The 20,763-nt window shown below is 41.8% G+C and overlaps 2 protein-coding genes and 2 long non-coding RNA genes across 4 annotated transcripts; 1 reads left to right on the forward strand and 3 right to left on the reverse strand.

The window, feature by feature from the left end:
- Positions 1 to 351: 351 nt before the first annotated feature.
- LOC143416536 (uncharacterized) lies at positions 352 to 4,816 on the reverse strand. Its single transcript, XR_013096927.1, has 3 exons — positions 4,743 to 4,816; positions 4,251 to 4,539; positions 352 to 3,356 (listed from the first exon to the last, which is right to left on the reverse strand). It is a non-coding gene; the product is annotated as an uncharacterized LOC143416536 (long non-coding RNA).
- Positions 4,817 to 7,757: 2,941 nt separating this feature from the next.
- LOC143417097 (uncharacterized) lies at positions 7,758 to 9,385 on the forward strand. Its single transcript, XR_013097319.1, has 3 exons — positions 7,758 to 7,837; positions 8,042 to 8,330; positions 9,031 to 9,385. It is a non-coding gene; the product is annotated as an uncharacterized LOC143417097 (long non-coding RNA).
- Positions 9,386 to 13,300: 3,915 nt separating this feature from the next.
- Positions 13,301 to 17,485, reverse strand: LOC143416537 (DENN domain-containing protein 4C-like). The gene is made up of 11 exons (XM_076881882.1): positions 17,320 to 17,485; positions 17,115 to 17,212; positions 16,847 to 17,022; positions 16,577 to 16,735; positions 16,031 to 16,229; positions 15,831 to 15,941; positions 15,591 to 15,728; positions 14,929 to 15,046; positions 14,217 to 14,373; positions 14,025 to 14,089; positions 13,301 to 13,905 (listed from the first exon to the last, which is right to left on the reverse strand). Exons 1-11 carry the CDS (start codon positions 17,462 to 17,464, stop codon positions 13,769 to 13,771), a joined length of 1,503 nt encoding a protein of 500 aa, XP_076737997.1. The 5' UTR covers positions 17,465 to 17,485; the 3' UTR covers positions 13,301 to 13,768.
- A 48-nt stretch (positions 17,486 to 17,533) lies between these two features.
- LOC143416742 (DENN domain-containing protein 4C-like) lies at positions 17,534 to 20,097 on the reverse strand. Its single transcript, XM_076882245.1, has 6 exons — positions 20,067 to 20,097; positions 19,275 to 19,484; positions 18,812 to 18,961; positions 18,552 to 18,671; positions 17,977 to 18,102; positions 17,534 to 17,820 (listed from the first exon to the last, which is right to left on the reverse strand). The coding sequence occupies exons 1-6, from the start codon at positions 20,095 to 20,097 to the stop codon at positions 17,534 to 17,536; spliced, it is 924 nt and encodes a 307-aa protein (XP_076738360.1).
- Between the last annotated feature and the right edge of the window lie 666 nt (positions 20,098 to 20,763).

The following is a 20,763-nucleotide window of genomic DNA, read 5'->3' on the forward strand; positions in this document are numbered from 1 at the left end:
AGTGTCACCAGGGTACTTAACCAACTCTATTAAATATGCCCCCACTCCACAAATGTTCAAAATGTTCAAAAAGGGCATTTACTCTGAGGAAGTTGATTACACATGTTGGGTTAGTACACGCACATGAGCCTCATTTCGGCATCACTTGTGGAATAAATGACTGCCAGGCAGCTTTTTCCAAGTATCACTCTTTTCGACGCCATGTGTATCGCAAACACAAACCCTCTGTTTTGAATAGCCTTGAGGTAGTTGAAGATGGATTTGAAAACCATGCACACAAAGAGGTTGAAGACCCACACACACACAGTTCAGACGAGACGCACACAGTTCAGCAGCCCACACCACCTAGTATGGACAGTTTGCTTGATAATTTAGGAGATCATTTATTTAGCTTTATTCTCAAATGTACTGAAAAAAATAACCTTCCACACTCTGTTCAGCAAGACATCGTTGATGATCTTAGTTTTCTTTTGTGTTTTTTTAAAGAAAACTACGACTCGTTTATTCGTTATCATTTGGATAAACATGGTTTCCGCCTCAGTGATTGTCCAGAACTTGAGCAGGTTTTGTCTACTTCAGATTTTTTCCAGAAAGCATGTGATTCAATTCGTTCACCATTTATGATAAAAGAACACTGCAAATCAAAAATGAACATGACAGAACCTATCAGTTACACAGTAAGAGACCATTCTGGTGTGAAAATTGGTAGTTATTCGTATGTTCCAATCCCACAGGTATTAAACAAATACTGTCAGGTGGAGGATGTGTGGGAACAAATTGTTCTGGATAACCACAGAAATCAAGATGATGATGTTTTGACTGATTACAAAGATGGCATGTATTTTAAAGACCACTCATTTTTCAAAGACCATCCTCAAGCTCTAAGACTTCATTTTTATGAAGATGAATTTGAAATTGTGAACGCACTTGGTGCAAAACGAAATAAATACAAAATCTGTGCATTTTATTATACTATAGGAAACATAAGAGGAAAACATCGCTCAAAGTTGAGTCACATTCATTTAGCCTTACTGGTTCACCATTCACATTTAAAAGAGTGTGGGCTTGAAACTATACTTCAGCCCTTGATAACTGACTTGAAGATGCTGTCCACAGAGGGTTTCACTATCTGTGTCCATGAAGTAGAGCACACAGTTCATGCTGCTCTTGCTACCATTTCATGCGACAACCTTTCCGCTCATATGATTGGGCGTTTCTCAATGTCTTTCAATACAGGCAGAATATGCTGATTTTGTATGGCCTCGCACTCGGAGATACAACAGCGCTTTTGTGAGGACCATTTTGTTATTAGAACAACCAAAGTACATGAGTACCACATAAACTGTGTGGAAAACAACCCAGAGAGTGCTGCTTTGTACGGTGTGTATGGTAACTGTACATTTGATGCACTGCCTTACTTTGATGTGACCCAGTCTCTTCCCCCAGATGTAATGCACGACTTGATGGAGGGGGTTATTCCTTTGGTAATGAACTTGGTTATTTGTAAAGCTCACAGGGAAAAGCACATTACCATATATGAAATCAATGATGAGCTGAAAAATGTGAAGTTTGGGAGGAATGACAAGCCGAACAGACCAGTGCCACTGACGGAAAAGATGCTTCGAAATTCTAACATAGTTGGATCAGCCAGTCAAAAATGGTGCCTTTTCAGGCTCTTGCCTTTTTTAATGGCTCCCCATGTTCCACCTGGCACTCCATACTGGCATGTGTTCTTATTATGTTCAGAAATCGTAGATCTTGTAATGGCTACAAATGTGAGAAAAGATGAGCTTGCTCATTTAAACCTGCTTATTCAAGAATTTCTTGAAATGACTACAGAAGTGTTTGGAAATGTTTTAACACCCAAGTGTCACTACCTTATTCACTACCCAAGGCTGATTTTGATGTATGGTCCTCTTCGCCCTTTGTGGTGTATGAGATATGAAAGCAAGCATCAATATTTCAAAAATATAGCGAGTAAATGCAAAAACTTTGTAAACATCACTGCAACTCTTAGCAATCGTCATCAAATGAAACAGTGCTGGGAGTTTTCTTCAGGTAGGTTGCTTGTTGACTTTGAACATTCACGCAGCACAAGTGTCAGTGTGCCATTTTCATCTCTGCCAGGTGACTTACAGAATGCTCTGGAAATGCACAAAAGTTTTACAGATGTGCATTTTCAGGATAAAGTGCTTCAGCGTGTGTCGGCTATATCTGTCAGCAGTGTCAAATATGAACTTGAGGATGTTTTTGTAGTTGGCCATGTACACACTGAAGCCATACCTATATTCTTTAAAATCAAGTATATTTTGAATGTTGATACTTGTTGGGTATTGTGTGGGAAACTGTTACTTCCTCGCACTTATGAATGTCATTTCCATGCTTACCAAGTGGCAGTTGACAATGACTGGATCCTGTTCAATCCAGGAAATGAATTAGACTTTCAAGCTCTAGACACCTATTTAGTTGATGATAAGCTATTTGTGTCCTTGAGGTATTCTGTGTGACGTGATTGCAAGAACATTTTCCACTTTGTCTATATATATGACATATATATATATGTAATGAACATATATATTCTGGCTTGATGAAGTAGAGCAAAACATTTGTGTGGACAGTTTTTTAAATACATGCCATCTCTGTGATCCGTCAAAACATTGTGTTCAGGTGTTTAATGTCTTTATGTGATTGTTTACTTTTTTTAAAATGAATGTATTTTTCTTGACATGTCCTATGGCAATATACGAATGTAATCAAGGACGTATTCCTGTGGTTTAAATGCTTTGATGTGATTCTATTATCGAAAATAAATGGTTAAATAACCAAATATTTTGGACTATTGGCAGTACATTTTTGTCTCTTTAGGTACAAAATAGGTTGTCGCTGGGGGGGTACCCTCATAGGTACCCTATTGTACCCTTTTCAAGGGAACATTTCTGTACTATAGTTTGAAGGTACATTTATGTCTTAGGAAAGTACATGATTGTACTTCAGATGGTACAACTTCATAAGGTACAAAAATGTACCAAGCCTAAAGGGTACAGAAATGTCCTTCAAAAAGGAACACCCCCAGCGACAAGCATTTGTACCCTTTTTGGTACACTTTGGTACCCCTATTTCTGAGAGTGCAGGTCACTGATGGTCTTGGTCACTCAGGCCTGTGAATCCAGTTCCTGAAGAACTCCGTCACCATCCTCTGCAGGAATATCGCAGCAAGCTTCTCTCTGTCACCATAAAGTATCACAGCCAGTCCATCAGTCTCGTCGTAGACGAGGTGGTAACGAAACGACTAACCAACACGCAGGACATACAGCGGAGTGGCAACTTCACCGTGTCCATCCATTTCAGCTTCAAGTCTGTCAGAAGGAAGAACAAATGAGTCAGCTGCAGCAACTACTCGTTAAACGCTGTAACTTATCAGAGCTCTGTTTGATAGCTGCTGATTCACAACAATAACAGTCTTTATGTAACCGAGGACAAGGGATGAGTAAACGGGGCAAAGAAATAATTGATCATTTATTTATTACATGAGTTAAACATACAAATTCCCAGTCGTTTCCAGACAGGACTTACAACACATCCTGCTGATATCCCAGCTGCACATGAGACTTACACGCCAGGTGACACTTGTTACATTTATAAATCTGCACCGGTTATCGGGTTATCCAAGGCTTTTATGTGCGAATGTTTGCTTGTGAGAGCAGCTAGCCGGAGTTCAAAGGAGCTGGCCTCGCAGCCCGTCAAGGAATGCGCTGGAAGGAACCAGGTTTCGTAAGATTTGAGTTTCAAACTTTATATACATTTTGAAACTAAAATCCAGTCTTTACTGGTATTGAGCTGATTCTTTTAAAGATGATTTTTTTTTTTAAATTTGGAAAAATCTGTTAACACGATCATTATGAACAAGCTTTGAAAACCAATGTTGAAACTGTGAGTCTACATGCTGTGAGTCAACTGCCTTAAAGATTCAAGATTCAAGATTCAAAGTGTTTATTGTCATGTAGAAGAAATGGCATTTCTCTGTGCAATGAAATTCTTCCTTTGCTGTCCATACACAAATGCCAAGTTAGGTGAAGGAATAAGATAAATAAGGATAAAAATAAGACAAGACATTAAGATAAGTAAAGAGTAAGTAAATAAGTAAAAGTAAAGCGCACGGAGATTCACTACAACGACTAAACATTGAAAGGAACTTAGAGGGGAAAAAAACAGCAAAAGTAGAAACAATGAGTCGAAACAAAGTCGCTTACCTTTATTAATAATGCAGATGAAGATAATGATCCTTTTCTTATTTTATTCTGTTTCAGCTTTTAGAAGCGGGACCAAAGATTGTCTTCTTGGCCTTCTTCCCTGTCAACGTATATTACGTCAACGGCATAATATTCTAATATGACTACTGGAACGACTTGACCGCAGTCTCAGGCACTAGGCGACTGAGCACAGCACTTCCGCATATGAGCGAGGGGAAACTCCTTGCACGCATTGTTCGATCTTTGCTCTCTCTTCTCCCCTTTTCTCAGGTAGATGTTATTTTAACAACTGAAAATATGAAATAAACACACATGTAAGCCAAGACTCTCTAAAGAAACAGCTTTGTTGTTGTTCGGTTTTTCATTTCGCCATTTGTTGATTCACTCGAAGAGCAATTAACGTAATATGGGTCAAGTGATCAGTTTGATATCTTCTGTGATACACCGTCATATTTACATTATTTGTACAGTACGAATGATTTGCTTTGGTACCTGGTCAAAATCAAGCTCTCCTCTGTCTGCCCGGCTGCACTTCTTCGCCCTCGCTCACACGCCTAATGCTCAGTCTCCAAGTGCCTGAGCTCGGATCATACCAAAATTAGGGGGAATTAAGGACTGTGCGCTATGTGCTTTGAATATTGTGTGTAGTTTTTGTCTTATACAGTTGTCAGTCGGGCATCCTACACTCCCAAAGACCCCGGGCTTCTGAAAAAACAACCCGGGTTTAAGCCCAGTAATACATCCCCACATAGCTCTCAGACCCCTCTTACTGTGCAAAGAGGTAAGTAAGAGAGTGTGCAAGACTCGTCTCTCTCTAAGGGGAGAGACACTGACAGGTCTCACATACTCATCCCCTTTCTTACGATGCACAATTGTGCACTAAGTGCGATAACTTACCGACGACTCATATCAGAATATTATGCCGTTTATACGTTGACAAGGAAGAAGGGCAAGAAGACAAACTTTGGCCCCGCTTCTAAAGGCTGAAACAGAAGAAAATAAGAAAAGGATCATTATCTTCAGCATTGTTAATAAAGGTAAGCGACTTAAGTTCATTGTTCCCACTTTTGGCAAACTTGAGCCCTTTTAGCTTTCCCAAGTTCCCTTTAACGTTTATTTGTTTCACTGAGTCAGCTGCCGTGTGCGCTTTTGAAGGTGGGAAGTTTTCTTTGAAGTTTTTTCAGTGTTGTTAGTTCAACAGAGAGAACTGATCATTAGACTGGGACTAGGACAAACGTTACTCCTCGGGCTCTCAGTCTTTAATCACACTTGTGAACTTGTCAAAGGGGTTTGGGTTATTATAAAATCAGGAGCGTTCATTGTTTGGGATGAAGAAAGTTTTTATGTGATCTTTGACTCATCTGTGATTTGTTTTCTTTCTGCAGGGTTTGAAGCCGTAATGGATGGAGACGGTGAAGGAGCCGCTCGGGCACAGCTGTGTGTCCTGCAGCTGCGCTCCTTTCACCTGCATCTCTACTACGACCAGACTGACGGGCTTGTTGCCATGCTGTACAGAGGGACACAGAGGCTTGCTGTCGTATTCTTCAGAAGAGTCCTGACGGCGGTCATCCAGAATGGGGATCGCAAGCATAGCAGTGTGTGACCGAGACCGTCAGAGCCTGAGCTTACATGGAGAAACCAGCCGCCTTACCTCAATATGACATGGGCAGTTGGAGTTTGTATCTTTGTAGGCCTATTTGTATTTTTAATCCCATAAATAAATGAATATTATAAAAACACACATCAGTTATCTTTCATTTTATTAATCCATGCACCAATTTTTGTTCTAGAACCTGAAGAAGTCGCCAATAGGCTAATAAAATGTAATAAAATGTAATAAAATGTTCTTTGTCATCTTTTCCAGCTTTAATGCGCATCTGCGCCAAAAGTAGTCGATTTGGCAAGAAGCAAACAAGAAGCAAAGAAGAAGCAAACAAAACCAAAACCACAGGTTGTGGTTTGGTTTTGTTTGCTTCTTCTTCGCCAAAAGTAGTCGATTTGGCAAACAAGAAGCAAAGAAGAAGCAAACAAAACCAAAACCACAGGTTGTGGTTTGGTTTTGTTTGCTTCTTCTTTGCTTCTTGTTTGCTTCTTGCCAAATCGACTACTTTTGGCGCAGATGCGCATTAAAGCTGGAAAAGATGACAAAGAACATTTTATTACATTTTATTACATTTGCCAAATCGCCTACTTTTGGCGCAGATGCGCATTAAAGCTGGAAAAGATGACAAAGAACATTTTATTACATTTTATTACATTTTATTAGCCTATTGGCGACTTCTTCAGGTTCTAGAACAAAAATTGGTGCATGGATTAATAAAATGAAAGATAACTGATGTGTGTTTTTATAATATTCATTTATTTATGGGATTAAAAATACAAATAGGCCTACAAAGATACAAACTCCAACTGCCCATGTCATATTGAGGTAAGGCGGCTGGTTTCTCCATGTAAGCTCAGGCTCTGACGATCTCGGTCACACACTGCTATGCTTGCGATCCCCATTCTGGATGACCGCCGTCAGGACTCTTCTGAAGAATACGACAGCAAGCCTCTGTGTCCCTCTGTACAGCATGGCAACAAGCCCGTCAGTCTGGTCGTAGTAGAGATGCAGGTGAAAGGAGCGCAGCTGCAGGACACACAGCTGTGCCCGAGCGGCTCCTTCACCGTCTCCATCCATTACGGCTTCAAACCCTGCAGAAAGAAAACAAATCACAGATGAGTCAAAGATCACATAAAAACTTTCTTCATCCCAAACAATGAACGCTCCTGATTTTATAATAACCCAAACCCCTTTGACAAGTTCACAAGTGTGATTAAAGACTGAGAGCCCGAGGAGTAACGTTTGTCCTAGTCCCAGTCTAATGATCAGTTCTCTCTGTTGAACTAACAACACTGAAAAAACTTCAAAGAAAACTTCCCACCTTCAAAAGCGCACACGGCAGCTGACTCAGTGAAACAAATAAACGTTAAAGGGAACTTGGGAAAGCTAAAAGGGCTCAAGTTTGCCAAAAGTGGGAACAATGAACTTAAGTCGCTTACCTTTATTAACAATGCTGAAGATAATGATCCTTTTCTTATTTTCTTCTGTTTCAGCCTTTAGAAGCGGGGCCAAAGTTTGTCTTCTTGCCCTTCTTCCTTGTCAACGTATAAACGGCATAATATTCTGATATGAGTCGTCGGTAAGTTATCGCACTTAGTGCACAATTGTGCATCGTAAGAAAGGGGATGAGTATGTGAGACCTGTCAGTGTCTCTCCCCTTAGAGAGAGACGAGTCTTGCACACTCTCTTACTTACCTCTTAGCTCTCAGACCCCTCTTACTGTGCAATGTGGGGATGTATTACTGGGCTTAAACCCGGGTTGTTTTTTCAGAAGCCCGGGGTCTTTGGGAGTGTAAGATGCCCGACTGACAACTGTATAAGACAAAAACTACACACAATATTCAAAGCACATAGCGCACAGTCCTTAATTCCCCCTAATTTTGGTATGATCCGAGCTCAGGCACTTGGCGACTGAGCATTAGGCGTGTGAGCGAGGGCGAAGAAGTGCAGCCGGGCAGACAGAGGAGAGCTTGATTTTGACCAGGTACCAAAGCAAATCATTCGTACTGTACAAATAATGTAAATATGACGGTGTATCACAGAAGATATCAAACTGATCACTTGACCCATATTACGTTAATTGCTCTTCGAGTGAATCAACAAATGGCGAAATGAAAAACCGAACAACAACAACAACGCTGTTTCTTTAGAGTCTTGGCTTACATGTGTGTTTATTTCATATTTTCAGTTGTTAAAATAACATCTACCTGAGAAAAGGGGAGAAGAGAGAGCAAAGATCGAACAATGCGTGCAAGGAGTTTCCCCTCGCTCATATGCGGAAGTGCTGTGCTCAGTCGTCTAGTGCCTGAGACTGCGGTCAAGTCGTTCCAGTAGTCATATTAGAATATTATGCCGTTGACGTAATATACGTTGACAGGGAAGAAGGCCAAGAAGACAATCTTTGGTCCCGCTTCTAAAAGCTGAAACAGAAGAAAATAAGAAAAGGATCATTATCTTCATCTGCATTATTAATAAAGGTAAGCGACTTTGTTTCGACTCATTGTTTCTACTTTTGCTGTTTTCCCCTCTAAGTTCCTTTCAATGTTTAGTCGTTGCAGTGAATCTCTGTGCGCTTTACTTTTACTTATTTACTTACTCTATACTTGTCTTAATGTCTTGTCTTATTTTTATCCTTATTTATCTTATTCCTTCCCCTAACTTGGCATTTGTGTATGGACAGCAAAGGAAGAATTTCATTGCACAGAGAAATGCCATTTCTTCTACATGACAATAAACACTTTGAATCTTTAAGGCAGTTGACTCACAGCATGTAGACTCACAGTTTCAACATTGGTTTTCAAAGCTTGTTCATAATGATTGTGTTAACAGATTTTTCCAAATTTAAAAAAAAAAATCATCTTTAAAAGAATCAGCTCAATACCAGTAAAGACTGGATTTTAGTTTCAAAATGTATATAAAGTTTGAAACTCAAATCTTACGAAACCTGGTTCCTTCCAGCGCATTCCTTGACGGGCTGCGAGGCCAGCTCCTTTGAACTCCGGCTAGCTGCTCTCACAAGCAAACATTCGCACATAAAAGCCTTGGATAACCCGATAACCGGTGCAGATTTATAAAGACTGTTATTGTTGTGAATCAGCAGCTATCAAACAGAGCTCTAAGTTACAGCGTTTAACGAGTAGTTGCTGCAGCTGACTCATTTGTTCTTCCTTCTGACAGACTTGAAGCTGAAATGGATGGACACGGTGAAGTTGCCACTCCGCTGTATGTCCTGCGTGTTGGTTAGTCGTTTCGTTACCACCTCGTCTACGACGAGACTGACGGACTGGCTGTGATACTTTATGGTGACAGAGAGAAGCTTGCTGCGATATTCCTGCAGAGGATGGTGACGGAGTTCTTCAGGAACTGGATTCACAGGCCTGAGTGACCAAGACCATCAGTGACCTGTGTTCGCACAGCCTCCACGCAGAGCTGGGAACCGGCGGCCTTCAGCATCCAGCAGTGCCTTCACAGATTAAACATTGTTGATGTTGTTTAAAGTTTGATAATGAGTTCATTAAAATAAATAATTAAAGGTTACCTTTCTTTGTTATTATTCCACACATTGATTTTTAACCTGCACAGAGTCCTTCAACAGAGCTCTTAGATTTTCAAAAGCTGTATCCATCAGTGAGTGAGTGATGGGGAAGCCAGATTTGAATGACCAAAATAACCAAATTTGATAATAAAATAATATTGATATGTGATAAAACAAAACTAATATTATCTGCCCATAAGTTGGTTTAGTGTAGTTTTGCGGCCCTGTTGTAGCGCGGCCGTTTCTGTTTAATTCCAGCGTTGCAGAGAGAGGTGCTCGTTATCTCCACCAAAGCGCCTCCGGTCCTGGGGTAAGCCGTTAGAACTGCTTTTATTAGCATTCACAGCTACAAGAGGCTAAGGTTACATTTATCCTTTGTTTTAGGGTTTGATTGCTGCCTTCACCTCTCCGTGGCAAATCGCCTAACTTTAATTGGAGAATCAAGACGCCTGCCTATAGTCGGTTTGAGGGCTCCTGCTCGGTGGAGCTGCTCTCTTGTCTTGTCTCGTCTTTTTGGTCTCATCTTTTATTTTTGTGGAATTGTTTTTATTAAGTGGGCTAACCTTTTTCTGGTGCGCCTGGTTTTATTATATTCTGGATTGTTGCTTGTACCCACGCCTCGGTGATCGGGCTGGAGCGATCCTCTGCCCGCGTGTCGTGCTGGGAACTTGAAACCGCCTCAGTTGCCGATCTCAGCCTGTGGGGAGCCAGACTGGCTTGTGATCAAGGCCTGAACTATTGCCACCAGCACGAGTTGTAGTTTGATTTGTGGGGTGTAAGCCTTCCAGTTTGGTGTGCATGTGTGATTTCCTTTATTAAAGCTATTAAAGATTGTCTTGTCTCGTCTTTTTGGTGTCATCTTTTATTTTTGCGGAATTGTTTTTATTAAGTGGGCTAACCTTTTTCTGGTGCGCCTGGTTTTATTATATTCTGGATTGTTGCTTGTACCCACGCCTCGGTGATCGGCAGTGGCGTCGTTAGGCCTATTTTAGGGGTGCTGAAGCCTCCCTAAAATATTCTTAAGCCCCCCTAAATAATTTGGTGTTTTGTTTTTTTTTAGTTGTTTTTTTTTTTTTAACTTATTCGATTTTTTTAACAGAACTTTCAGACAAATTCAATATAAAGATGCAGGAATATGAGTTTAAAGAAATAATAATATAAACCTGTCGCTATTCACATAAATATGATCATAACTCGGTTGGTCCCTTTCGCTTTACACTGTCAGTGCTTCGTTATCCAATCCAATAATTTTATATTTTTGATAAAGAAAAAACAGACAACAGACTGAATGAATAAAAAAAGGCTTCTTCATTGCACATTTTCCACCAATCACAAGCCTCTCCTTTCACTCAAGACTTTTGACCAATCACCGATCAGGATGAATTGCACTACTGTACTGTGCATCCCCCCACCTTTTAGAAGTGAGCGGTGTGTCTGTGGCAAGCTTGTGAGGGGTGTGTCTGTGCGCAAGTTTTAGAAGTGAGGGCTGTGTCATCACACAAAATTCGCCGAGCCAAGAAGCAGCAAACTACGCTTCACATTTGATCAATGTCGTCATGAATTCCCTCTGACTTTTGCTGTTTTGCTTCCACCACGATAAAAATCACACTTCCTGCACAGCTCTCTCTCTCTGTGTACTTCAAGAACAGTTTCCCGTCTCAAATCTGTTTTCTGCATTATTCATTCGCTTATTACCCACCAGTCTACCATTGTTTACAGCGCTGTCTTTTTCTTTTTTTCACTTAAATGACCTCGGACAAGAAAGCCTCATTTCTGCTGTTCAATACTGAAGAAATTTAAACTTCTTTAAATTATGAAAAATTGCAGAATATTGCAGAATATTTTTAAGGTTATCTGCTCTAAAAAGCCAGACCAGGAAAATCTCCTTCATGTTTTTCTGTGTTTTATTCTCAGTTACTTTAAAACAAAGGGATCTGCTGTGATGTTCACAATTCTGATGAAGTCAGTACTGATAAATTATCAGAATTATAATATTTCTGACTGTCTGAGGCTAAGTTGAATCGAATCAGGACTTTGAGAACCGGAATCGAATGGATTATAGAAATCAGTGATGATACCCAGCCCTAGTGAGCAGCCTACGCCAGACAGAAGTGGATCTATATCTCAGATCGTTTGTAACGAGCCACGAAAAGCAGCTGTAGCCACTGAAAAGACTAGAAATGAGCGTAATACATTAGATGTCATAGCGCGCGGCTAACATTTACCACAAAGAAAAACGCGTTATTCAGCGTCGTGTAATTTCCGCTAAATCCAGACTCTGTAACTTAACGTAAACACAGAAGACTTTTGACCAATCACCAATCAGGATGAATTGCACTACTGTACTGTGCATCCCCTCGAGTGACACCCCTGGTCTAGAGTGAAAATGAGTGCAAGAAAACTTGTGTATGTGTGTTTTGTTATTTATTGGCTTTTAGAAAAAAAGATCTAACAGACACATACCTTCAAGTGTTTGTATTTAAAAAAGTCAGTTTTTTCTTAAAAAATTCAGGTTATTCTGAATTTCCCATAGGTGTGAATGTGAGTATGAATGGTTGTCTGTCTCTGTGTGAGCTCAAAAGGCTCGAAAGACTGCCGATCATCATCCAGGGGATACCTCTGATAGGATAAGCTCGAGCCCCACACAACTCTAAAACTGGCTGGGTGGATGGATCTTTTGGGAGAAATGGGATTTCCTGGCAGTGGATGACAGGAAGTTTACATCTTTTTCCATGAAAACAGAAATGAAGAGAAATGAGCAACAGCAGTGTTACAAAGGCAGATGTTTAAATCTGGCAATAAATACAAACTCTTCTTAACACAAAGACAAAAAAAGGACAAATTTCACTTTCAATCAGTTCACAAACTCATTTATTGCAGCGCACTTATGTGTAGACATTCATTTCCTTTCCACAGGACGGTAAGAGAACCTTTAAAAAACTTTTCTGTACATCCTCCAAGAGGAGATTTACTAAGTCAACACCGGCTGGAGTCCCCTAACACGGATTCAAGGGGAAAACGGGGGCAGCTAGTTATAAAAAGTTGAAGTTAGCACAGCAGCTGCAATCCAAATGTCAACAATACAAAAATAAATAATTGAGATTTTTTTTTCTGGATGAAAAATGGTGTAAATTGTTAATATTCTGATGTGGGTTAAGAGCAGGTTCTAATCTATGCAGTGCAAATGGAATATTTTACAACACATTTTCTCATCTGTACAAGTACAGCGCCACACTCACACTCAAGTCAACACACAGGTCCATCTTTACCCGACAATTCATCGCAGCACTTTGTTTTCCCGCCTGTTTCACTGTTTTTAGTGGAATGTCAAATATCAAAGGCCTTCTGTCCTGACACAGTTTCAGCACTCATCAAGAGCCCTCTGCACTTTTATGTAAACCATAAAAGAGATCCTGTCTGAACCGTCGTGGTTCACTCTGTGCTAGAGTCGAGAATGAGAGACACAGCTCTGAGTTATGATCAGAATAAGACATGTTAGCTGAACAAACACAGTATGTTACTGTTAAAAATGCAGCTTTAAAAAGGCCGACTGAAGCCAGCACACCTCTGCTGTCTGTGTTCCTCTGATGTTTTTAATCAGTGGTGTGGCACCTTCATGCTTCAGATTGATGTCTTTGTTTTTCATGATCTCTACTTTCCAAACAGCTGCTGTCACATGTGTTATCACAGAGATCAATACTCCTGCTTTGAGCACAGGGCATCTGGAATGTTATGAATCTATTTTAGTGATTGATAATTAGTGATTGTCCAAAGCCTCAGTCCTCTCCCATTTAAATGTGATGCTCCAACACAGAGCTGCACAGAGCCCCAGTGTGAGCCTGTACATGTGAACATTCATTAAGACTGATCACAACAATCAGGGTTGTTGACAAAAATGCAACCTCGACTGTACAAAAAGTCAGGTGAACTTGATTTACTTACTCTTCTTCAGAAAGTGCACAAAGTTAGAGTCAGAGTCTGTACACGGTCTCACACAGAGCTGATACGAGTATAGCTACGACAGATTTAAGGAGGCAAAAGGCTACGAGCAAAGCTGCTGACATGCACACACACAGATATTCTGTACAGTGATCAATCGCTTTATACAGCTTCTGTAAGGAAAAGCAACTCAACTAGTCTGAAGAGATTCAATACAGCTTTCCAGGAAGTTTACAACAACAGTTCCACTTTTAGGCAGCTGCTTGGAAAACCTCTTTAAAGCAAAGCAAAGAAACATGAAACGGCCAACGTCATCTTCCAAGGCAAACGGAAGAAGCAGTACCATGTTCGTCCAGCTGGAGATGTCCGAAAGTCTCCCTGTTCCCCAAAGTTGAAGCAGGAACAGTAAGAGTTTGTGTCTCTGCTGCTGAGAGGATCAGTTCAGACGAAAGGCGCTCCAAAACATTTAAGGCACCACTGGACGCTGGGAGTAGGCGGGCGATCGATGCAGTGCAGAGACTTGCGCTGCTCCGTGCTCAGCTGGTTGTATGCGCTGTGGTACTCTCTGTCGAAGGCCTCTGCATGATGACGACACAGATATGAGTTAGGAACGTTTCACATCATCGCTTTTCATCACCTTCAAACTCTTACAGCACACTATAGGTCACAGCTGACATCACTAGTTAATCTCACTCACCTACGTCGATGTTCTCCCGTCCCAAAGCCACCAGTGACAGAAACAGTATTTCTCTATAGACGCTCCTGGGAGACATTCACACACACGAGGCATCAGACACTTTTCTAATGCACTGCAGCAAAAATCATAACTAAGAGCTTAAAGGAAGACTAAATATGAAACAGTGAGTAGAGGTGAAGGAGCAGAACTGACCTCTGCCGTTTGAGCCCTTCTGGACGCCGTTTGATCTCTCGGATCAGCAGGTTGATCGGCCCGTAGACGTCGTTGGTCTGGATGTTGCGAACAATGGTGTTGAGGAGAGTGCGGCTCTCCTGGTGGTCTGTTGGCCCCAGAGTTCCCCTCTTCTCCACTGGGAGCACAAACACCAAAGCATCAGAGAGTCTGCTGAAATATTCTTTTAGCAAAGAGCCTCCACTCTGATCTGTTCTGCTCAGCAGTGACACTTTAACAAAAATACCCCTCAATCTCCTAATACATGCACCGAAGGTATCAATTATAAAATCCCTTTTTGTCTCATTCCAAAGTTATTAGATTGACAAGATTCTCAGAAAATTTGACCTTTAACCTCAAGGTCAAGGTCACTGAGGTTCAGTGTTTTTTAGTAGATACATGTATGGTCTTAAGTCCTTTCGTTATTTACTTTACATTTAAAAAAACATCTTTGACTTAATTTGGGGGGGGGGGGGGGGGGGGGTACCTTTTAAATCAATACTTCATTCTCAATGTGAACTAAAATGTGTTTGCTTGAGGTTTAAAGGCCCAACTCCGGTGCCCCCCAGTGGTGATTATGCAGTATAGTGCATCCTAATAATTTGAAAGCTCACAATTCAATCTGCAAATACAGGTTCTACACTTGACACTATACTGATGGACAATGACTGATAATGTCTGTCTTCACACTTACAAAAGGTCCTCCAGAGCAGGTAAAGTGGTTCTCCGGGTTCTTGGTGCAAGTTGATATTGTCCCACAGGAGCTGTACGTACACCTGCTTACTGTCCTGTGGCAGTGACGTCAGAGGCAGCTGCAAGAATAAACCATGACATTATAGCACAGCTTACATGGTGCTCGCTAATTACAGGACATCCTCTGTAAAGGAATGAGTTTGCTGTGTTGGGTCTAGATGACTATACGTGGTGTGCACATCACTGCTGGCTTCAGTCTATTACAGTCACAGCATTTCATCTTTTATGTGTGGGTCAGTTTCATATAAACATTCCTCACAGCTTCATTTGGACATAGTCCTCTACTGTATGCCCACCTGATGGATGATGTCACAGTTTTCTTACAACAACAAAGAATATAAAGATGAGAGCGATCGAGGAGATTTTTTTTTAATCTTTAAAAACAGTAAAAAAGCAGCACACCACAGAGCAAGAATACTTTTTACCAGCTATTGTGAAATAGCTAAAATATTCCACGACCCAATGTTCTGAAACTAATCTACACTCTGGTCTAAAAGTTCCTAGTTCCTGGTACAAGTTCCTGTGGACAATAGTGCATACCTTGAGATTGGAAAGCATAGAAGAAGAAGAGAAAACTGCATTTAACCAGATGTTATGTCTAACCTGCACTCCGTTGTTGCAGTGTTCAGAAGTGAGGATGAGACCGGGCAGGTGAGAGGGCAGGTCCAGGCGGCGGAAATACCACACCAGGTTCCAGAAAATGATTGGGTGCTGGCTGAGGAACTTGTGGGTGTAGATCACCTGGACAGATAAACCACAAAGTGTAACTCAAAGGATCTTGAATCTGCTGGCTGACACTTGCTATACACATCAAACCATGAGAGAATGTCTTTATATTTATACCTGATCTCCCTCATTCTCCAGCAAGGTTTCCAGCTCCTTGCGCAGTACCAAGGGGCTGAGGTACGGCACAGACACTGGTTTGGGATTTGGCCGCTTTGTCCCCATGCCGTCCTGTAAACACACAGAATTCCACTCATTGACTCCATGAGGGTAAAAGCACTACTGTCAGTGAAGGCTTGGAACAGAAAGGAGGCACTGACTTGCACTTCCTGCAAACTGCAGGGAAGGCTGGTGGTGGAAACACCATGTCCAGGTCTCTGAGAATAGTCCAGGCTTTGCAGAGGTCCTCCAACACTGTTGCTACGTGTCAAAGATGTCCCGGTGCCTTTCTGCTGCTTACATGCTGCCTGGTGCTCCAGGAGACCCAGGGGATCTGACTGTACCGGCCCTGGAATCAAACTGGAAACAACCATTCACTTATTTATATAGCACCAAAACATTAGCATTATATAGAACTTTATATTATAAGGTAAAGACCTTACAATAATGCAATGATCCACAACAACAATTATTATTTTTGTTATTAAAGTTTATTCCAATAACTTTTTGTTCTCAGTCACCAAGTAAAAGGCACCAAGATCATATTAGAAGATCTATGCTGCCATCTAGTGGTAGTTTCTACCACTAGATGGCATTTACTATGAAAACACTAGTAAGGCGGCGCTGAAGATTTAAACAAACATGCAAATGCATCTCCTCGTGCATGCAACCTGAGGTGCATTCAGGGTACTCAGATGAAGTTGTACCTCTTCTGTGCTCCTGGAGTATTTTCAGCGGTCTCCCTCGGTTCATCTTCAGTGAAAGTGATAAGGTCTGGTGTCTTAATGTCAGCCGCGCTGCTAGCTGTGGGGTGGGTGCTTGTGCTGTGGATGCTGTCCCCTGAGGCACTGGGATTCACATAAAACCTTAAAGAGAAAATAAAAGAACAGGGATATTTAAATTTGAGTTGCCACAAAGAATATGTTTGTGTTTTACAACACAGGAAAAATAAAAAATCTCATCTGACAGTTTCCTACCCTGTCATCGTGCGCAGGTCGTGAAACTCGATGTGCAATAAGGGAAGAAAGACCGTCTGACAGAAAGGACAGTTGGTATTGAGGTTGGAATCATCAGCTGTCCAGCCTGCCATGATCTCCTCGTCGTACACCAGCGCTTCACAGGAGCGACACTGGGAGCAACTGGACATCAGCACCTGTAAGTGGGATAACGCGTCAAACCCTGCTGTATTTTAAACATCAGCAGTGAGAGTGCAGCGCAAACAGACTCTGTTCATGCAGGTCCTACCTCCAGTGCACAGTTCTGGAAAATACTCGAGGAGGAGGCGTGATGCGAGGAGCTTTGCTCAGAGTCAGGACCTCTGCCCCGGCGCCCTGGAATCAGATCTGCAGGCCGACATGAAAACAATATTGAAAGCTGGCATCACTGGCCTAAGAAGTACTTCACTGCCCCTCCCTTGCTTCTTCATTTACATCAGAGAGTCAGTGCTTACGTGTCTGTGTGGTCCCTCGGCCCGTGTCACTGCTGCCGCTGCTGCTGCCGCCCAGGCTGGTGCAGCTCTGGTTCAGACCATTAGCCACCAAACCTGGGATGCCTTTTCTCTCAGGACTGTCATCCAAGTCATGTGCAGCCAGCATATTTTCATCCAGACGAGCTGGGAAGCCGCCGCCACCAGCCTGAGCTTCATCCTGTAGAGAAAAGTTACCTTAAATCTTCCCTTTTATACTGTTAGGGGGTGGGCTTTGACCTCCTGAGAGGACTCCAGCTAGGATACGAGCATCAGCGCCCATTCGGCTGGCCATGTGGTCCATGCCTGCCTCAGAGAGCATTCCAGCACGAGTTTCAGCGCTGAAGCTGCAGCTGCGTTCAGAGAAGGATTTCTGCCGCTGATGCTGAGACTGGTGAGCTACGGCCGGGGACGGCAGCGAGGGATCGTCATCGGTAAGTGACACGTTATCGTTCTTGCTGTGTCTCCTGAACAGCTTCCCTTTACCTGCACACAGATACAGTTATTGTAGTGCAACAATTACATTTATGTAGCTTAATTGAAACAGGAACAAATAATCTTTACAAATTCAAAGGTGATGCCAATTTCACAGAATTTCCAACAAAACCTTTTAAAATATTTGAGCTAAATGTACTTTCTTACCCGTTTCTCCGTCAAAGCTTCCCGTGGACAGCCTAACAATACTGTGGACATGCGGCGACCCATCGACAGGACTGTGGGGCTCTCCCACTGCTACTGCACTGTCCACTGAGCCAGCTATGTCCCCTCCTGGTTAAAAAGAAACAAAAATAAAAGATAAGATAAGATAAGATAAGATAACCTTTATTAGTCCCACACGTGGGAAATTTGTTTTGTCACAGCAGGAAGTGGACAGTGCAAAAGTTATGACGCAAAAATTAGAATACAATAAGAATAAATACAGTACACAGCTGTACAGAGTAGAATAAAATAATATACTATATACAGTAGAATAAAATAGAATAAAAATATACAATAAGATAAAAATAGAATACGAATGCTATATACAACTGAGTAAAAATACAACGATGCCAGAAAAGATTATTGCACTTAGTGTTATTGCACATGTGTGGATGTGTGTGTTTGTTCAGTTAAAGTCTTTGTTGTGGAGTCTGACAGCAGTGGGGAGGAAAAGTAGTGGTTTGTGGTGCATACAACACAATACTGGAGGTGAAGGCCTGAGGCTGGGCCTTTCTTACCATTATTCTGTGCTTTGGTATCGTTTCTCTCATCAGCCGGCGGAAGTGCAGCGTGCAACGGTTCAGCCAACTCCTGGTGCAGCTCATCCTTGGATCCATATCCTTGATCACACTGTCTCTCTGGAGAGCACAGAATTTAAAAAAACCACAAACACAGCTGTAATCACAAATGTACGCTTTTAAGAAAGCTTTTGTTTTTGTTCCTCAGAGACTCAGCTGAACCTTGTGTTACAGAGAACTGATGCTTTGGGAATCAGTACCTGCGCTGCAGTGGTTATCTGCTACGTCTTCCATGTCATGGCTGGGGGCAAATACACTGTTCTCCTCACCGTTGACCTCGCTCGAGCTGTCTGCACTTCCATGACTCAAACAGTCGGCATCAGTGACTGCTGAGGCAGCTACTGGAGCACCTAAAGAAGGATGCAGGAAGAAACATGAGTAGATTGTATCTGGTATAGCAGCAGACTTCTGATATTTTCTAGTTAACATCAAGTTAATGTCATCGTTTTTTTAAATTCCAATTTATATGTAATCATGAAGCTATGATAAGAAGTGTCCTATAACTTCTAAGTAGAGTCAACCTCTATTTGTTTATGGAATTTAAAAAAAACAAAACAAAACAAAAATGCAAAGATATAAACTCCGACATTCAGCCTGTCCATGTCATATTAAGGTGAGGCGGCTGCTCTCTCAGTGTAAGCACAAACGCTGACGGTCACACACTGCTATGCCTGTGATCCTCATTCTGGATGACCGCCGTCAGGACTCTTCTGAAGAATACGACAGCAAGCCTCTGTGTCCCTCTGTACAGCATGGCAACCAGCCCGTCAGTCTGGTCGTAGTAGAGATGCAGGTGAAAGGAGCGCAGCTGCAGGACACACAGCTGTGCCCGAGCGGCTCCTTCACCGTCTCCATCCATTACGGCTTCAAACCCTGCAGAAAGAAAACAAATCGCAGATGAGTCAAAGATCATATAAAAACTTTCTTCTTCCGTTTGTCCGTGTCCTAGTCCCAGTCTAATGATCAAGTCTCTCTGTTGAACTAACAACACTGAAATAACTTCCAAGAAATCATCCCACCTTCAAAAGCGCTCGATTCAAATAAAAGATAAGATAAGATAAGATAAGATAAGATAAGATAAGATAAGATAACCTTTATTAGTCCCACACGTGGGAAATTTGTTTTGTCACAGCAGGAAGTGGACAGTGCAAAAGTTATGACGCAAAAATTAGAATACAATAAGAATAAATACAGTACACAGCTGTACAGAATAGAATAAAATAATATACTATATACAGTAGAATAAAATAGAATAAAAATATACAATAAGATAAAAATAGAATACGAATGCTATATACAACTGAGTAAAAATACAACGATGCCAGAAAAGATTATTGCACTTAGCGTTATTGCACATGTGTGGATGTGTGTGTTTGTTCAGTTAAAGTCTTTGTTGTGGAGTCTGACAGCAGTGGGGAGGAAAAGTAGTGGTTTGTGGTGCATACAACACAATACTGGAGGTGAAGGTGTCATGGTCCTGGGCCATGTTGGCCCAGTGTTCTTAGTTTTCTTGTATGTTTGTATTTTGTTCCTTGCTTAGGCCATGTTTTCTGAGTTGCCCTGTTGTGTTGTTCCCTAAGTGTTTTCCCTTCATGGCTTTTACCCCCTGTGTGCCCCTCTGTGTATCTGTGAGCCCTCGTCTCTCCTTATGTCTTATTCCATGTTTCCCCTGCCCATTATGTCTAAGTTCTCCCCGTGCTCTCTCTTCCCCCTGTGTGCCCTCTATGTATTTATGAGCCCTCGTCTCTCCTTATGTCTTATTCCATGTTTTCCCAGCCCGTTATGTCTGTGTTTTCCCCGTGCTCTCTCTCCTCCTGTCTGAACCTCTGTGCACTTCCTGTTTACTTTGTGACTCTCACGCCCGTACATGTCATGTTCAGTTCACCCCGCCCTGTCTCGTTATGATTATCAGTGTCACCTGTGTTCCCCGTGTGTTCCCACTTTCCTCGTTAACCCTCTGTGTATTTCTGTCTGCGTCTCCCTCTGTTCAGCGTGACGTCGTCCCTCATGCTGTGTGTGATTCCCCCGTGTTTCCTGGTGAGCTTTATGTTAGTTTTTCCCAGTTTAGTTTTGTATCTCCTATTATCTTTTGTCAGCAATAAAGCTGCCTTTTGAGTTCATCCCCGTGTGTGTGAGTTTTGCATTTTGGGTC

The sequence above is a fragment of the Maylandia zebra genome, linkage group LG3, assembly GCF_041146795.1.
Source record: "Maylandia zebra isolate NMK-2024a linkage group LG3, Mzebra_GT3a, whole genome shotgun sequence".
Classification (NCBI taxonomy): domain Eukaryota; kingdom Metazoa; phylum Chordata; class Actinopteri; order Cichliformes; family Cichlidae; genus Maylandia; species Maylandia zebra.